Below are 19273 nucleotides of genomic sequence, written 5' to 3'. Positions count from 1 at the left end.
GTTTGAATTTCATTTGAAGCCCTTTCAAGTGGTCAGGAAAAATTTCCAGTCGTTAGTTGTGTTTTACCAGCAGATAAAAAATACACAATTATATTCACCTAGAAGTAGAGCAATTTCTGCAAAGACAGAAAGTCCAGAATCTTTGACAAGGACTTTTCTGTCGTGTTTTGTTCCTGTGCCCATTGTGTGAAAACTCTCCTTCCAATCACTGTCTGAAGTATTAAACAGAAAATGTCTTCGAGTGAGCTGAGGATTGTGCGTCAACTTAGAATCACCGCTTCTGTTGAGTAATTAGGAAAACCACAGTAATGCCAAGCGAAGTGCGTTGGTCGAAACATGAATCTCGCTGTGCTGAATCCTGCGTTTGTGTATTTGTTTAACTGCCACTCCGTCTCTGGGCGTGGTGCCGCCTGAGTCGAGGTTCTGTAGCCGTCGCCTTATGAATTAAATCTAAATTAGGCAGGCGGCCGGACGGACGGACGGACGGACCCCTTTGGCACGGTGACAGATTTCTGATGCAGTGCTGCACCATCTGCTGACTCGTCTTGGTAATGTCGTATCGATTCAACTGTCCTCGTGTTCGCTTTAACTGTTAGATGAGATAACGCTGAAGATTTTGATGTCGTGACAGTAGTTATGTGCTGGAGCGAAGCATTGATCTCTAGGCTGCTGCGTGACTGCTGTTACAGTGCATTGTGTGGGCCCGAGGGACCACTTGATGCTTCATGATGCCTCAGGTTCCCTTTAACTATGTGATTGGTTTTAAACATGTATGAGTGTTGTTTAAGAAGAGCACATTTCAAGATACAAGATCACTTTATTGAGCCCCGCAGGGAAATTATTTTGTCCAAGGAGTCACAAGATGAAGAAAAAAAACATGAGCAAGACATAGACGTAAGAATAAAATAAAATAAAATAAAATAAGAATGAGGTTGAAGTAAAACTTACAAATAAAACGTACAGTCCAATTTACATGAAATATACAGTAAATAAATCACTTAGCTAACGTATCTTGTGTGCAGATGTGCGACAGTCAATCAGTGTAATCGGCCACATCATTAGTTTAACCACAGTCACGTCTCAAACTAATTATTTTTTAATTGTAAACATGTCTGACAATCATTAAAAGTGCTTCAAGTGTTAATAGCGAACATATGTCATTTACATTCCTCAGAGCTCGTGGTGACGTTGTTTTTCCGTCCGGCCGTTGCCGTTACAATAAATTATTATCGTCTTCAGTTAAAAGTGATAAAGAGAAGCAGTAAATGTCCTCTTTAGTGATGCATTTGATAGATAGATAGATAGATAGATAGATAGATAGATAGATAGATAGATAGATAGATAGATAGATAGATAGATAGATAGATAGCTTGTTCAAGGTTCTCGCCTCTGCCGCTGACTAATAGATTCGTTGACAAATTGCTACGACTGTAGATAAGTTTGTATTGTTATCGAACCACTGACAGCAGCAGTGATGCCTCTGGATTACCGAGCAGCTTCTGCAGGCTCTTTGTAATTATCTTGTAGCATCAGCTGATTGAAGAGTGGATTCTGTGTAACAGCAGTGGAGTCTTATTTATCAGTTCACATTCAGCCTTGGAAAGACATTAACTTTCTCCCTTTGAAGCCAGTTTAGGTGAATTGAAATGCGTCACACATTGTGCTTTTTTATTTATTTATTTATTTATTTATTTTTTAACGGACCGAGCTCTTATCGTGTGCTCTTCTCCCAGCTGGCAGGCGGCGGCGTGATGGCGGTGGGTGTTTGGACCCTGGTCGAGAAGAGCGACTACATCAGCCTTCTCCCCTCTAAGACCTACGCTGCCACCGCCTACATACTGGTCCTGGCTGGAGCCATCGTCATGGTAACAGGCGTGCTGGGCTGCTGCGCCACCTTCAAGGAGCAGAAAAGGCTGCTGCGAGTGGTAAGAGATCACGTCAAGGTGGAAAGATAAGAGGAGCTGCGCACGGCGCGCTCGCCAAAGCGTGCGAAACTGAATTCACTCGTACTTCACAACCTGAACAAGATCAATATGATACACAGGCCGTTATTTTTTAAGGCTTAGAGCAAGACATGTCGAGCACATAGTGCACAACAGAAATGTTAAAGGGTTAGATGGGTATTTTAAGTAGTTGTAAAGTAAATCATAAAATAAGAACTGAATTTACCATAAAATCTTTTCGACGGGGTCATGTAGGCTCAGAAAATGTACTTTCCGTGTTTCTCAAACATTGTCTCTGCTGGACACTGAAGTACTGGCTGAGTAGCGCACATAACACTTCATTTGTTGTTAGATTGTTGGAAGAAGTGCACTGTTTTTCACATGTGATAATGCTAAGCAGATGTGAAGCCATGAATAGCATCCAACATAGAAGTTACACGTGAACTTTTAACCAGAAACGCCACATACTCAGGTTTCATATAAACAAGCAGATGTAAAAATAAAAAGGCGAAAAATTAAACGACGATAAATCATTTCAGAACCGTTATTTAAATGACATCTTATGCAATGACACAACATGGCACGTTTCTTTTTTAAAAATGCATGTAATTGGTTATGTCCTCATGCTCATGCTCCGTAAGCTGATGTGAAGTGCCACACACCTGCCTTCACCTGGAGCCAGTTGCCCCGGGTGGACGTTAAAAAGTTGAGGCTCAGCTAAGACAAGATCCACGTTTACGCCGTCTAACGCCAAGACGGTTGTCACGGCAGTCAAGTTGCTATGGTTACTTCCCTCATCCCGACTTACGCCTGCACCAAGAGACAGATTAAAAATGGCCGATGAGCCGAATAAATGAAAATTAAATTACTCACATTGTGAAACAGGAAAACTCATTGAACTCTACAGTAAGTATACGCGCTGTCTGCACACATTATGCCAAGAAACCGTCCTTTCTCAAACACACACTCCCTCAAAATGTGTGCGTCATTGGCAGATCCATACCACCGCGCCACAACATTCAGTCGCACACTTACTGAAATAAATACTCATTAATATATATCTACATCTGTTTCCTGAGGATTGGTACCGTCTCTTTCACACCTGAATGCCCGATGATCGGGGAGTTTTTAACATTTTTTCCTCTATAAAAACTGCTCATAACTTTTCTCTTTACATCTGCCTCCAACTAGACGTACATTTTAGTCTTAGCTGTAGCACAACGCCTAGATGTTGCAACAGAAATTAAACCTTAAAGTGTGTTTAAAGGCCCCTAAAGAACAAATAAACTGTTCTTGTAGCTTATCTTTGGACATTTCCTTACTTGGTTGCTACTAAAAGAGCCACCGGCCGCAAAGAATTAACAACAACAGTGGGATCTCACGGTTTAAAAGTATCACTCAGATGGTTTGATGGAAGTAAATAGTCTTTTTTTTTTATAGCATAAGTTTATTTATCTAGTGAAGTCATAGTTGGCGCGTGAAAAGACTTTGGCTCATTATTTAACGGAAGAATGAACCTAAAATGGTTAGTCAGAGCTAAATTGCGGAGGCACACACATACAAGCTCATCCTTGCGATAAGAACCAATCAAGGCCAAGCTGTCGGCTTCAGACGAAACCAAAACTTGAGGGAGCACGAGCCCACATTTGACTTGGCACACACCGTCCGCAGACAGAGCTTGCGCTTTGCCAACAGAGACACCTGCGCGGCGCTAAAACCAGCACTCGATACAAACACACAGAAACACTGTACGATTCCAACGATCGCCGTCCTCGTCCAAACATTTCAACGGGGTGAATTTATGCAGGGCACAGCTCAGATGTTTGCAAGGTTTTCACCAGAGACGAGTCAGAAAAAACAAAAATTATCGTATCAGATATTTTTCTGATACAGACGCAGTACCCTGCCTCCATCTGATCTATTGATGAAGTTGCTTCCAATAAGAAAATGTAATACCTTTGTCATTATGAGAATAAAAATATAATTAATCCATGTGATGTTCAAACTATTTCCCAAGAGAAAATAAAGTCTGAGCTGCCAGTTTAATTATTATTATTATGACGTTCTATTATAAAATGTATTTATCTTTAAAAATGAAATCCGTAGCTGAAAAGCTTTGCTAGTAATGTAAGTTTATTTAAAATGTATAACTGCCTCTGATACCTATTATTAGTGAAATACAAGCACTTTCTTCTCATTCAGCCTCACCATCTGTCTGTCACTAGCTCACTGCTTCTTAAATTTCTCTCCATTTTCCTTCACATTTGCTTCTCGTTATCTATCAGTGATTCTTGTTTCTCCTTTTTTCCCACTGAATTCTGAATTAAAATGGCAGCAGCTAAAAAAACAAACAAACAAAAAAAAACAGCCACGCTATTATTACTGTAAAGGTACAAACATAGAAATGAATAAAAGAGCCCGCTAGATGGAGTCGGTGAATTCCAGATTAGTAGATTTGTAGCTGGGTATAAATCCAGACGCGTGCGCCCGCGTCTCGTCCTCCGTCTGCGGTTCGGGGTTTTAAATGCTCGGTGCATCCTGAAGGGTTGAGATTAGGTCGATGAATCAAAGTGAAAGAATGAACTTGTCTGGAAGGAGAGATGCTATCGGGGTTGTTAAAGAGGGCGAACGTAAGGGTGAATTGAGTGGGGGGGTGGTAGAGGTAGATTGACTGTTGTTGTTGTTTTTTTCCCCCCTGTATGTTGCGAGCGCCTGGTACCTGCTGAGAATTCATAAGAGCGGCAGTGACTGGCGGCGCTGTCCTGTAACCTAAAGGTCACAAGTTGTAACAAAAGAAACTGATCCAGAAATAGGATGGCGGGGACATTTGGCAGCTGTACGGCTAAAATAAACCGGCTACAATTGCTTTTTGATTAAAGGGAAGGCAGCGTCTGACTTTCTGTGAGGTTATTAGTGGCGTTTGTGCCGCACGGAGCATGAGACGAATCAGCGAGACAAAGAGAAACAGAAGGAAATCTGTCCCACGGGAGGACGGAGGAGGAGTCCGCCTGTCTGTGTTTAACTTCATCTTATACTTTCCTGTCTGCCTCACTCTGTCTCTGTCTACACCTCGGTCTCTCCCATTTAATCAAAAAGCACCCGGTGTGTACGTGTGCCAGTACAACACAATACTATTCAGTAGTACTACAAACCACAGCCTCCAAAATAAAACAAATCATCAGCTCGTTCAGTTATTTTTAACAACTTCCGAATCCCGTAACCTTTACGAAGTTGAGATTTAGCGCGGGACAGTTTAATTAGCATGCGTTTGTTTTCACTAGTGCACCTAATGAACCGGCAGGTGAGCGATAGTGTTAATGATTTTCGTCGATCACAGCCTCCCCTGGGATGGAGTTGACATTCTCTACTGTTTGTTTTGTTGCCGTTGAAAAAGAGAAAAGCCACCACTCTCTGTTGACTAATCCCCGCAGCTCTAATTCTGCTCTTTGTTTAGCGTGGCGGTGTTGTCAGAAACCGGGATTTAATGAATCTATAATCATCTTGTCACTATATCTCGGCATTAGCATTTTTAGCTCATTAGGGCGTCGTCATCCGCCATCTTTTATTTATGACTCTCAAATCCTCCATAAAACTGCAGCTAATTTTACTCTATGGTGAGTCTCGCTGGTCGTCGGACTTATTTATTTTTTTAAACGTTATCCATCTGCATTTTTCCGACATTGTAATATTGTATTATGCAGTGTTTCCCCACTTGGTTCGACATACTTGTGATTTGTCAGACAGCACGGAAAATCTCCACAATTAGATTTCATTAATCAAACCTAGCTGTGTTTACTTCAGCGGGGACTTGACATTACGTCTGAATAGCTATGCAGCATAAATACTTAATTATTTCATCCATATTATCCAGCTGGTTTTTGTGCAGAATCTTATATAGTGTTTAAAACAAGGTTTTAATCAGTGCTGATATTATTTTTTTGTCTGTTGATTATTTTTTTCGGCCAGTTAATCCTTTGAGTAACTTAACACTAAATAACAATCTGTAGCTTCTACCACACTATTTTTTTTTTAACGAGAAATCTGTAAAATAAAGAAAGCTTTTCAACTTTTAATGATATCTTAACCAAAAGTTAAGATTTCTGTGTAGACCTAATTATTAAAGATTTAATATATTCCCGCGAAGTGTAGATATTTACTTTTGGTTTAACCGCAGTGGCTCGTGCTGATTTTAACTGGCTGTATTATTTATCAATAGAGAGTTGCCTACACACTTTTAGAGTGTAAGTAATGGAAATGTCAGTAATTTAGTTCTATAGTTCTGCTTCTAGGGGAAACAAACTTGCTTATACATCTCAAATGCTCCGGAAAGTTGGCGCTGCAGTTACCATCTGCTCTGGAGAGACTTTTTTTTTTTTTCTGGAACAACAGATGAGGAGGCAACAACATCGGAGGCGCCGAGGCACCAACCAACAATCAGACAAAACTCACTGTGACAGTCTCGCTCCTTTGAGGCTTGAAAATCGTTTCAGTTGAGGCGCTTGCACATAATGTTCAGGCTGCATGTGATTGGATGTTGGTCGGACTTTTTAAAATCGTGCCTCTTGTTGGGTCTCTCCTCAAATCGTACGCTTTTTTTTTGTGATTGGGTCGGGCTCTTGTTGTTTCAAGTCGTCGCCGCCGTAATTGGGAATGAATGTAAATGTTGTTACGCGCTGACGTATTCTACACGTAACTTATGTATGTAATCAACGTTTGTTTGGTGCAGCCATAGGCAAAAGACACGCTGACAAATATTTACAATAAGCGCTTTACGTAAAGTGATAACACCGAGTGTCAGTGTGTCAAAATCAGGACAGTTTGTTGAAAGCGTACCCAAATTGGTTTCTATTGTTGTTATCAATCAAACTGTTTCTCTGACAAATAGAGAGAACTCATCTCACCATCTGCCTGTCAGCATCTCTGTTTCCCCCTATTTTACTTATTTTTTTTTCTTATCTACTGTCATTTGTTGTTTCTCTTTCTTTATATTCAGTTTCACAAATAATATTAAAGGGGAAGTGAAGCACTCTGTCAAATAAACTGCATTTTATAGACAGAGTTTCGCTCTTATCAACACTATATAACACTATTGACAAATGTTAGTACATGAGAGAATACAGCGGCCGTTCTGTGTTTTTTTTGCATCTTGCCGTACTGTGTCCCGTGACATCATGGGGTTGGTGATTCCCATAGAGAAATATAGGATGTTGCTCACACTGTTTATATTCATATTCTTGTATCTGTCAAACACCACGTAGCGTATACTCGACTTACCTGCTACAAACGGGGCTGCGATGTTACTGCTCAGACATCTTTCAGTGAAAGCATTGCCACTTCCTACACGTCCACCTCCCAGCATATAATGTTGAAAGTACACATCGTGGACAGACTAAATTAAATGGTCCAGCAGATGGACCCTGGTGAACAATAGCCCCACTGACACCAGGTAGTGTCGCCAACGCGCTCTTCTTTTCAAACCACCATTTTCACCACTTGTTAGTGGTTCCACCGCTCGGTTTCTACGCTGTGACGGTTCATAACCAATGGGATTTATACCGGACTCGAGATCTCTTTCCATTTCATCCTCGTCCATTTCCAGTGCTGTTCAGAAAGACCCAACCAACTCTGTGACGTATCTGATTACGTTACTTCAAAATGGCGACTCCCTAGCAGGCAAGGCAGGTGGAAATGATAAAAAAATAAACTTCTTAATCTTTGATTTTAGCAACTTTTAGCAAAAGTGTTATTTCAGATATAGTTCGCAGTCCAAGTACCAATACATGTACGTTTCATTTCCCCTTTAAGTATCAAACCAGAGCTTCTTATGACAATCTTTAAGGCTTCAACGAGGTAAAAGCGTGAAGGAAAGCCCAGTAAACCATGAATAATGATATTAAAACAATTTTCAAGTTAGAGACACTGCTGCAGGTTGTTGAAAAACACAGACACAGTCACACTGGGGCGGTTCTTCTGTCCACTTTGTGTAACTTAAATGGTTTCATGCTACATTTGAAAATATGCAAACCTCCTCTGTTTGTGTGTCTGTTTTACTGATACATAGTGCATCTTGAAGAGTTAAGATTATGGCCATGAATCACATAGAAGGAATGAGCTTGTCAGGAGGGAGAGAGGGAGGGAGGGGCTGCTAGAGATTGCCAATAGATATCTGAGAAGCATTGCCATTTTTAACTCATTAGGACATCATCATACAAAGTCTTTTATTTGTGACTCTCAGATCCTCCTGTAAAAACTGCGTCTGATTTTATCCTTTAATGAATTCAACTCACCATTTTATTGATTTATTTTTTGTAAATATTAACCAACTATATTTACCAACTACATATTATGGCCTTGCGGGAATTGAATCCAGTGTTTCACCACTTGTTTTGGCATATTTGTAATTTGTGCGACCACATGAATAACACAAGAGTGTTTGCTACTAATTAAAAAACTTCACAGAGGTGTAGATTCAGACTGGATTAGTATTATCACAGCATTCCCACATAATATGTTGGGAAAATAAAATTTGTGGTGTGATTTTTACTCAAATTATAGACACGGCCGATTCGCACTGGATTAAAGCCACAGATGACCTCCGCAATTATTACACATTAAGTTAATTAAGTAATTACTATTCAGGAAAATAATTAGCAAAGTAATTGCCTTACATAAAGAGGAGCTCCTTTGATGTTAAAAATTAGTACATTTCTGTGAATAATACTGTAAATCTAGGGAAGTAGCAGAGCTGTGAGATGCATTTAAACCATCATCTGCTTTGAACTGAATTAATCGACAGCTGGGCGAGCTGTACGTATAGCCAAAGGTTCAGAGGTTTGAGTCCGTTGAGCACGTGTCCGGCCGTCGTTTGTCTGATTAAAGTCACCTTCAGCATGAATGTCCTCCTCCTGCTCAGTAGCTATAAGGGCAGCAGCACACTTCTAGTGAAGTCAAAAATAGAAACACTATGTACACTTCTCGCTGGTGGAGGTACATTTAGATGAGGGAGGGGGGAAGTTGGAAGAACTGGGGAGGAAAACAGATGCTGTGAACACAAAAAGCCAAAGGAACCGTTCAAATGTGTTCCCACAAGCTCAGCAAGGTGAGCATGAGTCGACCTTGAGATGTTAGCTCTCTGGAAAAAGAAAAGGAGTGTGTTGTTGTCGTTGTTGTTGTTCCGGGCAGCCATACACGCACCGTGCATTGTGGAGTTTGAAGTCAATGCGGGGCTTTAAAAAGAGGTTCTGTACATGGGAGGCATTTTGACAGTAATTACACTGTGCCCTTAAGTCGCCCGGGAGAAAAATGGCAGCTCAGACGTAAAATGAGCGCCTGAGATCATGAGGAGTCGCTGCGGTCTGTAATTCATCTGCCTCGCTCCGCACAGCCAACAACAGGTTCCCCGTCACAGCCTGTACACATCACTGTCCTATGGGCGTCAGTCTGCAAAAGCTGTGTGTGATTGTGTGTGAAGAGGAGAGAGTCAATCGAGCCGCGCTGCATAATTATGCTTCATCTTCAGTGTGCAGTTATTGGAAGACATTAGCTTTGTTTGCAGAGGGCTTACCTTCCTAAGTTGAGTCATTTCAATAGCTGCGGCTGGTTTCAATCCCATTCATTACTGGAAGGGTTTTATCATGAGTTTTCTGTAATCTTTATTTGCAGACATTTATGGCAAGGAGTTGTGACGGTGAAATCTCCTAAATACTTTGAAGTTAACCGACTCGGGCCTTTCTGGGTGGAGTTTACATGTTCTCCCTGTGTCTGCGTTGGTTTTCCCTGGGTACTCCGGTTTCCTCCCACTCTCCAAAGACATGCTCATTAGGCTGATTGGTGATTCTAGATAGCCCATAGGTGAGTGTGAGTGTAAATGGTTGTTTGTCTCTGTGTTAGCTCTGTGATGGACTGTCCAGGGTGTACCCCGCCTCTCGTCCGACGGTAGCTGGCAGTAGCTCAGGAGGTAGAGCGAAAGGTTGTTGGTTCCGCCTTATCACTATCCCTATTCTGTCGTTGTGTCTATCCCTTGTGTCCTTGGGCAAGACACTTAACCCACCTAGCCCCCAGTGTGAACTGGTGTATGATTGCGAGTGAGTGATGTGTGGTGATGGTGGTCGGAGAGGCCGTAGGCGCGGATTGGCGGTCACGTTTCCATCAGTCTGCCCCAGGGCAGCTCTGACTACTGAGGTAGTTTACCACCACCAGTGGGTGTGACTCTGTGAGCGAATGAATAATGCAATGAAATACTGGCAACAGTGACATTGCCTAGCATTGGCTCTGTGTGGACCAAAATGTTGCTCTTGATTGCAAAGATTACAGCCATCTAGCTTGTTGAGTCTGTTTTTGCATTCAAAAAGGGAAACTGGAACGTTTAGCCAGGGAGCAAGGAAACTATGAAGAGCTACATATTGTCTTGTAGCTCGTATTGAATCGAGATCCTCAAATGTCAGAAAATGCCACTGACAGGGATCCGACTAGAGCTAGCGCCGTGCAGCACACAGTAAACGGCACCGGCCAACCATCAGCTCGGTGTATCGTGTCTTATACGCGCATTTATGATATTTGGAAACGAATTAAATCCAGTCATGGAAGGCGATTGATGTGAGAGTAACTTCACACTTGTAGTCTCACGGATGGAAACGCTGACCTCCGTGCATTGGAAGGTCAAGTTTACTGCCACTCAGTTATTTTAGCATATTTTCCAACATGCACACACGTCTGTGTGTGTCGTCTCCTCTCCACACCCTCAACACAGTATCGCCGTGCATCATGGATTCTGCTCAGCATTCAGACACAGAGCCACTCAGAGATCTAATCAACCCGAGCTATCAAATCAAAGACAAGTCCACTTTACCAGGCTGATTTTCTCTGTGTGATAGCGGAGGACCAAAGGAATTTAGGTCAAGGTTCAGGTCCGATGATATCTCTTCTAGTCGCTAATTCTGAAGAAGTTCTGCTTTTTGTCTTGGCGTGAAAGGCAGACCCTCCCTCCTAACTCCGGTGGGTTCGGTCACGAAGCAGATGCAGACGATAAACTCTGCACATTATCGAAAGCACAAAGTGTGATGTGTGAAGCTCTGCAGTGGATTTTGCCGTTTCGTGCAAGCTGTTGTTGTCACTCAAGGTCTGAACGTTAAAAGAAAACTGTGGGAAAGCAGAGAAGAGCACGACTGTAATTTAATTAACTCCGTGTTATGTCGTCTGTGGTGAGGCCTCTTTGTATGTGTACATGTAAAATTAAACGTCACCTACCGAGCTATTACCATTACAGTTTGATGCAATACAGATGATAGACTTTGCAAGTAAATCCTACCATTGTATTTTTATTAGGCTGTGGAGGGTTTATTAGTTAAAGGAACACCAGAAACATCTGTCATAACTTTTTAATGGTCTCAACAAAACTGCTGCACACATCTGTTTTGCCGAGTCTCCATCTTTGGACTTTCAAAGATTGATTTTGACACTTTACATTGTTTTCCCTCTCTTTTAATTTTCACATTCTTATCTGTTCAGTGCTTTCATTGAGACTGTGTGTCATGTACTTTTACATGTTTTGACTACTCTGCATAAAACTTTGGTGAAAATCCTTTTTTTTATTATTTCTTTTAAATGTGTTTTATAAATAGGCTGAGACATGCTGGCGATAGAGTCCAACTAGTCCCAGATTAGGGCCACAGACACTCAGGGCATAACACCAGAAAATGGACCACAGACTCTGGCTGTGTTCCTAATCCACACTTAATACCTGTAAACATTGCATCAAATGACAATATGGAGTTGTCCAGGTTAAACACAGTGCATACTCACTCATCTGTTCATGATACCAATCAGGCATAACATTATGACCACCTTCCTAATATTGTATATGTCTCCACTGTGCCTAGAAATGTTGTTAGCGGGGGCCTTGGGGTCCTATGGCCTATGGGTTGAGGGGCGGGGCCTCTGTGGATCATCCCAAAGATACTCAGTTTGATATCTAGTGAATTTGGAGGCCAGGTTTTTAGTTTTGTTCTCAAACCATTTTAGTCCACACGAATGCCAGGTTCAAAAGTTTCCCGGCAAAACATTGGATTGTCACAAGACGGTCAATGTTACCAGTCAGTGGTTTTAACGTTGTGGCTGATCAGTGTATTTAGTAACAGGATTTTGGACGTTGTAGCTTTGTGCCATTAGCCTTTTACCTCTGTCCGAATGTACAGCTGAGCATTGATTGTTGTCAGTGATTCCTGTTTTGAGTGCTTGTACATCCACACACAACATTTTGTAATCGTCTCATTGCCGGAGCATTGTTTCTGTTTTCTAGCAGTGCTGCGTGGATGAGCACTGAGCAGCTTGAGCAGGGATAACACGCCGCCTTGTAATGGAAACAAGCTGGGTTAAAAGGAAGCACAGTTCAAGCGGTGGCAAACGCAACCAACAAAGCTGCAACAGCAGATTTTGGAGCCACTTGTCTCTTCGTCACATTACCGTCCTCTAACTGTGTTCTCCTCTCCTCTGCTCTACCCTCAGTACTTTGTCCTGCTGCTGTGTATCTTCCTGTTGGAGATCCTGGCCGGCGTCCTGGCTTATATCTACTACCAGCAGGTAATCCTTTACGCCCTTGTGTCCTTAATTCCAGTGGCTCCTGGCTTTTTCATTTGTGAGGAATGTCAAAGAATGTCAAAAATATAAGAAGACTAGGCACTGATCCAGACAGAAAGGTCAGGATTGAAATAATAACACAGTCTTAATTGCATTACAAAAGGGAGGACACATGTCTCACTACATTGGGTGGACACAAGTCTACCATTTTACTGGAAATTAACACCAGTTAGTGTGTAGCAGCTAGCAGCTAAAAACAAAATAGAGCAAGTTTCACAAAGAGTTTGTGTCTCCTAATCTGTGCACGTAGACGGAAACAAAACTGAGACAACTGCTTCAGTTCCCACATGGCGAGTTCTGTGCTGTAATCTCAACCACGACAGAACCAGCATATTAACTGAAGACTGCAGGGAGGAAACACGAGACAGCTCTATGGAAACACAAATATCAGCCTGCCCTTCTTTCTCGCGACATGTTTCGTCCTAATGGATGGAAAAAATGCCTCCAGTCGGCTTGTAAGGGAAGCGCTGTCAGACTCATTTCAGATATTTTATTGTGATTTTCAACTGAAACGCACTTATTGGCCCACTTATTATGTACACTAGTAAATGCATTTTCATAACTAAATCTCAGTTTCATGAATGTATTTAGGAGTCTTATAAAATAACAGAGAAAGTGCTATTGATTCAACTATTTTGCTTTGTGGTTTGTGCGGCTATTGAACTTAATTGCGCTGTGCTGACACATTATTTTGACGATGCTGCTTAATTCAGTGGACTAGGCTAAATAACAGAAACACTTTTGAGTATAGTCATTATACACCTCAAAGTTTGCACTAGATTCACAGTCAGACTTTCTTCACTCGTGTAGTAAAAAGTAAACTAAACTGAGCCTCGGTACATTCGTCTCCGCTCAGATTTGTTTTCTTGTGTAATGTTAACTTGACTCACTCTCCACCACCCTAAATCCTGATGTCTTGTATCTCAAGCAAGAGGACTTTTCTCAGTCTAGAAGTTCACGGTTTAACTACCTCATTCATTAATACACAGCTCGTGAGCTCTGAAAATATTCTAGCTTATATTAAAGTCAGCCTTCTACGCTCCCTATTCCCATCACTAATCCATCTCAATGGTAATAACTGTCTTTATTTTCAGGATATAAGATTAGCATCTCGCAGCAGCTGCTTGTAATTTGCTAACAAACGCACTTATCATGTTAATAAACGCGGAGATTTTTCACAAGGCGTTTGTGTCGGCCTTCAGTTGAACTTTGGGCTCCGTCTAGTTGGAAACTACGTAGCAGCCAGTTTATAACCGAAGGTTTCAGTGCTGCCTCCTTCAGGTAAAGGAATCAGTAACTACTTCACTTTTCCCCAATATTTAAACAATGCAGTTCAATAGTTCTACAATCTATGGGTTACACAAGTTCCGACTATTTAAAAGTGGCTAATATGTGATGAAAGTCAAGTTGACTCTGACTAGTTGCAGACTAGACGTCACTAATGAAAACATAGAAAGTGACGCTTTGCAACAATGAAATCTATATTCTTGACCTGAATACATATGGTGAGAACAGGCAGCTCATGTGTGCTGCAGATTTGTATAACCTGCATTAAACAAGGCTACAATTCCCAATAATAATAATAATAATCAATAGCATGTTGTAAGATGGGATAGTGTAGCCGAGTTAACACAAATGTGGTATTTTCTGAATCTTTCTCAGTGTATTTCAGCTAAAGTTCTAATTACTTTGCCAGTAAATTGTTGATATGCAGCCTCCTTCTCTCTATTAGCGCAGGATGTTTGGTAAAGTTAATTTACAACAGCAGACTTGATAAAAGTTCAGCTCCACCAAAAAAAACAAAAAAACAAGAATTCAACTATTCTGAACTCAGTTCTCCTGACGAGGAACTGATGCCACATCCCACGCGGCACAAAAACCATCCTGGTTCCCACCCATTCTAAATTCAAAACCCAACAAACCACACTATCGACTTTGTTTTTCTTCTTTTCTTCCCCTCTGTTCTCGTTTCTGTTTTGCAATGTTCATTCAAACCTGCATTTTTTTTTTCTTTTGTCATTGCTCTGTTTACTTGCTCTTGATTTTCATTTTTACTTATTATTATTCGTAGTAGTAGTAGTGTCTTTTGTGTGTATACAATGAAAAAAAGTGACTCATTTAAGCTGTCGACGTGGACCGTGGACCGTTCCCCTGTTAGCGTTAGCTGATGCCTCTCCAGATGAGTTTGCATTGCGGTCGGAGTTTTGATGTATTTCAGGCCTGACTCACATATTCTGCATGTCACGGTAGACTGAGCTTCATCTTCACTCAAGTGTTTCCACGAACTTGATGAACCGCTGCGCTGCTGGTTTGTCTTCTCGGGGCACGGACTGTGTTGTCAGACCAGGGGGTCGCTGCTTGTTTCCGGAGGCGTTGTTGTGTTGTTGTTGTCACCTGATCCATGAGCAGGTGGAACAGCGACCGTCTTGACGACTTGTTCAATACAACCTTCTCAGTTGTCTGAAAAAAATGCTCAATACCATAACGTGAAGCTAAGATTAAGTGCAGGGCAGTGTACCTAATAAACTGGCAAGTGAGCGTAAATGCTACGTTGACATATATTTTTTTTTCGTTTTGTAGATGCTGTTTATCAGATATGTAAAAAGATTTACGATAAAGGAGAAAATTTAAAGATGTGTATGATATCTGCTTCTAGTTGTTCCCTTTTAACGGCTTTTATTCCCAAAAATCGGTATCAGCATCGACCTGAGCGCTGTAGCTTGACAGGTGAAACGATATTGTTTCAACCTGGCTTCACGCTCGTTGCGGCCGTCGTGTGACTCGAGGCCTGAACTAGCTGCTGTCCGAGCGTGATTAAAACCGCGGCGCTGTTCACTCCCACGCAGGCCGAGCCATTTTAAATCTCGATTTGCTGTTTTCACCTCGCCCGCCGTTCGCGTTCCCCGACCTGTCAACAGGTAAAATGGAAAAAAACAAACGCCTCCTCCTTCCTTCTTTTCTTCCTCTCCTTCTTTGTCTTCACCTTCCCTCCTCTCATATCTCCCCCGCCCCTCCCCTCCTCTCTTCATCATTCATTCCCTTGATATCTCCTTCACGCTTTGATTTACAGTGGTTTCCCAGCTGGCTTGTTGCCATAGAAACTGAGCCCCCCACCCCCCTCCCTCCAAAGCCTCCCGCTCCTCCAGTGAGCGCTTTCTTTCCACCGCTGGTCTAGAGAACAAAAAGCACGACTTCCTCTGCTTCGTCTTTATCTGCTGTTTGAAGCGCCGCCCGTGACGTGTATCAGATCTCGAGAGAACATTTAAACCCTGTGTGCTTTATCTGCAGCAAAGACAACAGTCGCTGCTTTAAATTGATCACTTACAGTCGCCACTCTTGAGTCTGATGTGTTTTTTTTTTTTTGTTTTGTGTTGATGTTGTGGCCTCCTGCTGTATAAATCTGTGTCTCACAACAGCTGAATGAGGAGCTGAAGCAGAGCCTGAGAGAGACCATGATCAATAAGTACCAACAGGCCGACAATGAACACATCACCGAGGCTGTGGACAAGCTGCAGCAGGAGGTAAGTGTCGGCCTTCTTGCATTAGTGCAATTTACAGTGTAAAACTTAATTTCATCTCAGTTTTTTCTCACACTCGCAGTTTTCCCTTCACCCCAAGCTCATTCTGTTAATGTCACATTTAAGAGAACCTGGGCCTCTAACTCACATGAAGTTTTGTGGTTTCGGTGATCTATCGTCCAATCAGATTAGAGATTTGGTTGATGAAGCCAAGTCAAAACAAATCGGATTGCACAGACTTGTCTGCACCCTCTGCTGTAGTTTCACCCTCTCATACCAGCACACGAAGGAAGAAATAAATCAGAGCTGCAGTTAAGACTTCAGCTTTATACTATATGCACTCACTTTTTCTTTTTTTTTTAACGAGAACCTCCTTACTCATAAAATGTCAGCCTCCATATTTTGTTCTTCCTTCTAAGCTTCAAAAACTGGTTAGGAATTATTAAGCATTTCTGGAAACATTTGGAGAGTTGGAGGAGAGTGGTTATTCAAGACGCCTTCAGAAAGTTATAAAGTAATTAATTGCATTTTCCTTGCAAGGCTAGACGTTTCCTCCTATTTCCAGCGTTGATGCTAAGCTAAGCTAGCTGGCTGCTTGCCAGAGCAGCATTGATCATCTTGTATCACAGCTGATAAGAAAGCCAATAAACCGATTTCTGCGGCGGCAGAGAGAGCTCAACGCACTGCAGCTTAAGAAAACACATGCATATAGACAAAGCGTCATCATGAGTTTGACACCACATGCAGGGCAAATACAGAAACAGAAACCAGTCCGATAACCCCGGCCCGTGGAGTTTTTGTGGAGAAAGTTTGGTCTGGAGTTGCTCCGTTGGGAACTGATTATGGTCCCGGCTGCAAAGATCAGCGGGGACAATCAAAACGTTTAGGAGGACACAAGAATAAGAGCATGGAGTCATATGTGTCATCATCAGACCTAAAAATGTGTCAAATTCAAACTTGACAAATTTTGTTCCACATGTCGGTCGGACCCCACGAAGAATAGCTTCAGCAGCTAATGGAGAAAACAAACAAACATTGAATTTACTTTACAAATTCGTCTTCCTTTGCCTAACTTCAAATCTGGTCACCCTATGTCATCTGGAGTTGACATTGTTTCAAAAGAAAATGGCTGTGATTAGTTGTAGGACGTAGGACTGTCCAACTGAGGCAGAATTCATTTTCTGTTTGTTCCTCTTTCTCCTTAGTTGAAGCATATTGAAATCCAAATGCCTTGTTAATAGACTAATGTTGTGATTAGAAAAGAATCTGGCTACGTCTGACTAGCATCAAGTAGCAGAAACTATTAATGTTATTACTTGTTTATTTTGTCAGATTATTTCTTGCTTTAATGTTCATGGTTAAAATAATAATCAAAATTCTTAAAAGAAACACCACAATCAAGACGTTAAAATAAAAAGCAGATCACACCGAGGCTCATTTCAGTCCTGCAGCCGCATCCCTCACCTTTTGGACAGTGTTTGCGTAGCTGAACCTCCTCTTTCTCTCTCTGCGTCGTCCACCAGTTCAAGTGCTGCGGGAGCAACAGCTCGTCCGACTGGGCCGAGAACGTCTGGATTCGCTCCAAAGCAGCGAATGGCAGGAAGGTTCCCGACAGCTGCTGCAAAACTCCGTCCGATTCCTGCGGGACCAGAGACCACCCTTCTAACATCTACAAGGTGGAGGTGAGAGGAGGAGGAGGAGGAGGAGGAGGAGGAGGAGGAGGAGTGCTGATCTGAGGAGCCGTCATATCGAAAAACTGCATACGTAACTTTTGTTTAGTTGCGGTGGGACTCCCACGTCGACTGGTGCAATATACAGACACTGTTTGCTTTTCATTCAGGGCGGCTGCATCACTAAACTGGAGAAATTCATCCTGGACCATCTGAAGATTATCGGAGCTGTGGGCGTCGGGATCGCTTGTGTACAGGTGGGCGCATAAGCAGAAAACACATAAACAGACTGTATACATATATCTGAGGATGTTTTCCTCTTTGCTGAATCGTCCTTCGTCCGATCCCCAGGTCGTAGGGATGGTGTTTACGTGCTGCCTGTACCGAAGTCTAAAGGCAGAGCCGTACTAAGAAGAGGAAGCAGAAGAAAAGTGTGTGGTTTGAAGGAGGTAACTTCATCACCACATGCCAAAAAATCAAATAACCCATAGGTTCCTTCTTTTTTTTTTTTTTTTTTCCGCCAAAACTTGGCAAGAGATCAAGGGTGGAATAACACTACAGGATTTCTGGAGGTAATTAGGCATTCAAGATCACAGCTCTGATGAGAATTTACGCACCTTGAGTAAATTTAGTGTGGGACGGCGGCCTCCACCGGGACTGAAGCCGCTGTAGTTTTCTTCCACCCTGCTTCCCTTCATGTATTTTTTATACACCCGAGAGTGGCGTAAAAACCAGCGTAGTAAAAAAACGCTCCTTTTAGAGAAAATCTAAATCCTGATCACCGCAGCTTCTCGGTTTCCGCACTAACGAGACGATCATGCCTTTCGTTTGATAGTGGCCTTTTCAAACTTTTCGACTGTTATTTTTTTTTTAAAGATTTTGTACATAATTATTTTCTATGACTCTGGGGGCACTTTCTTATGAGCTGTAGTTGTTTTTCCCCTTTATCGCCTGACGTGTCTTCGGTGATTTGCTTAAACACCTGTTAGGAACACGTTAACCTCCCGAGCGAAGGTTCACACGTTAGTGCCTTGCTCAACGGCCTTAGTGCGCCGCTGTTTTTAATAAATTCTGTGTGACCACTCTAAAGTGCAAAGGCTGGTGTTAATGAAGTGGTTTTGTGTTAACGGTGCATACGAGCATTAGTGCCACTAATACCGCTCATGAGAGAGTGCCTCCTCTTTTTGATTTTACCTTCTTCTTCTTCTTTTATTTTTTATACACTGATGCCAAAGTTGTAAACTGTAACAATGGACCTACTGTATCTCCTCCAGTCTTACTCGCATATCTGCTGTATGTTTTCTTAAATGAAGTTTTTGTTTACTTTTCTAGACCATGAATATATTGTTATTGTATTTAACACATACGTAGCGGAAAATGATAGGTCCTCGCTGTAAGTGATCTCTGCCTGTGCGCCTAAGACACGACACTAAATCAATCTGCTGTATTTCTGTCTTCGTGCTAATCCAGGAATTGTTGTCGTTTGAATAAACACAGATCAGCTCCA

At 42.0% G+C, this 19273-nt stretch overlaps 1 protein-coding gene across 1 annotated transcript in view; it reads left to right on the top strand.

The window, feature by feature from the left end:
* Positions 1-19273, top strand: part of LOC125005831 (CD151 antigen-like) — a 28076-nt gene extending 8803 nt beyond the window's left edge. Inside the window, exons 3-8 of the mRNA XM_047581460.1 lie at positions 1734-1925; positions 12447-12521; positions 15995-16099; positions 17620-17778; positions 17937-18023; positions 18118-19273. Coding sequence (XP_047437416.1) covers positions 1734-1925; positions 12447-12521; positions 15995-16099; positions 17620-17778; positions 17937-18023; positions 18118-18177 — 678 coding nt within the window. The 3' untranslated portion in view covers positions 18178-19273. The remainder of the gene's footprint in view (positions 1-1733; positions 1926-12446; positions 12522-15994; positions 16100-17619; positions 17779-17936; positions 18024-18117) is intronic.

Source organism: Mugil cephalus, chromosome 3, assembly GCF_022458985.1.
Source record: "Mugil cephalus isolate CIBA_MC_2020 chromosome 3, CIBA_Mcephalus_1.1, whole genome shotgun sequence".
Classification (NCBI taxonomy): Eukaryota; Metazoa; Chordata; class Actinopteri; order Mugiliformes; family Mugilidae; genus Mugil; species Mugil cephalus.
The sequence above is the reverse complement of the archived record's forward strand: the minus strand, read 5'-3'. Positions and strand labels throughout refer to the sequence as shown.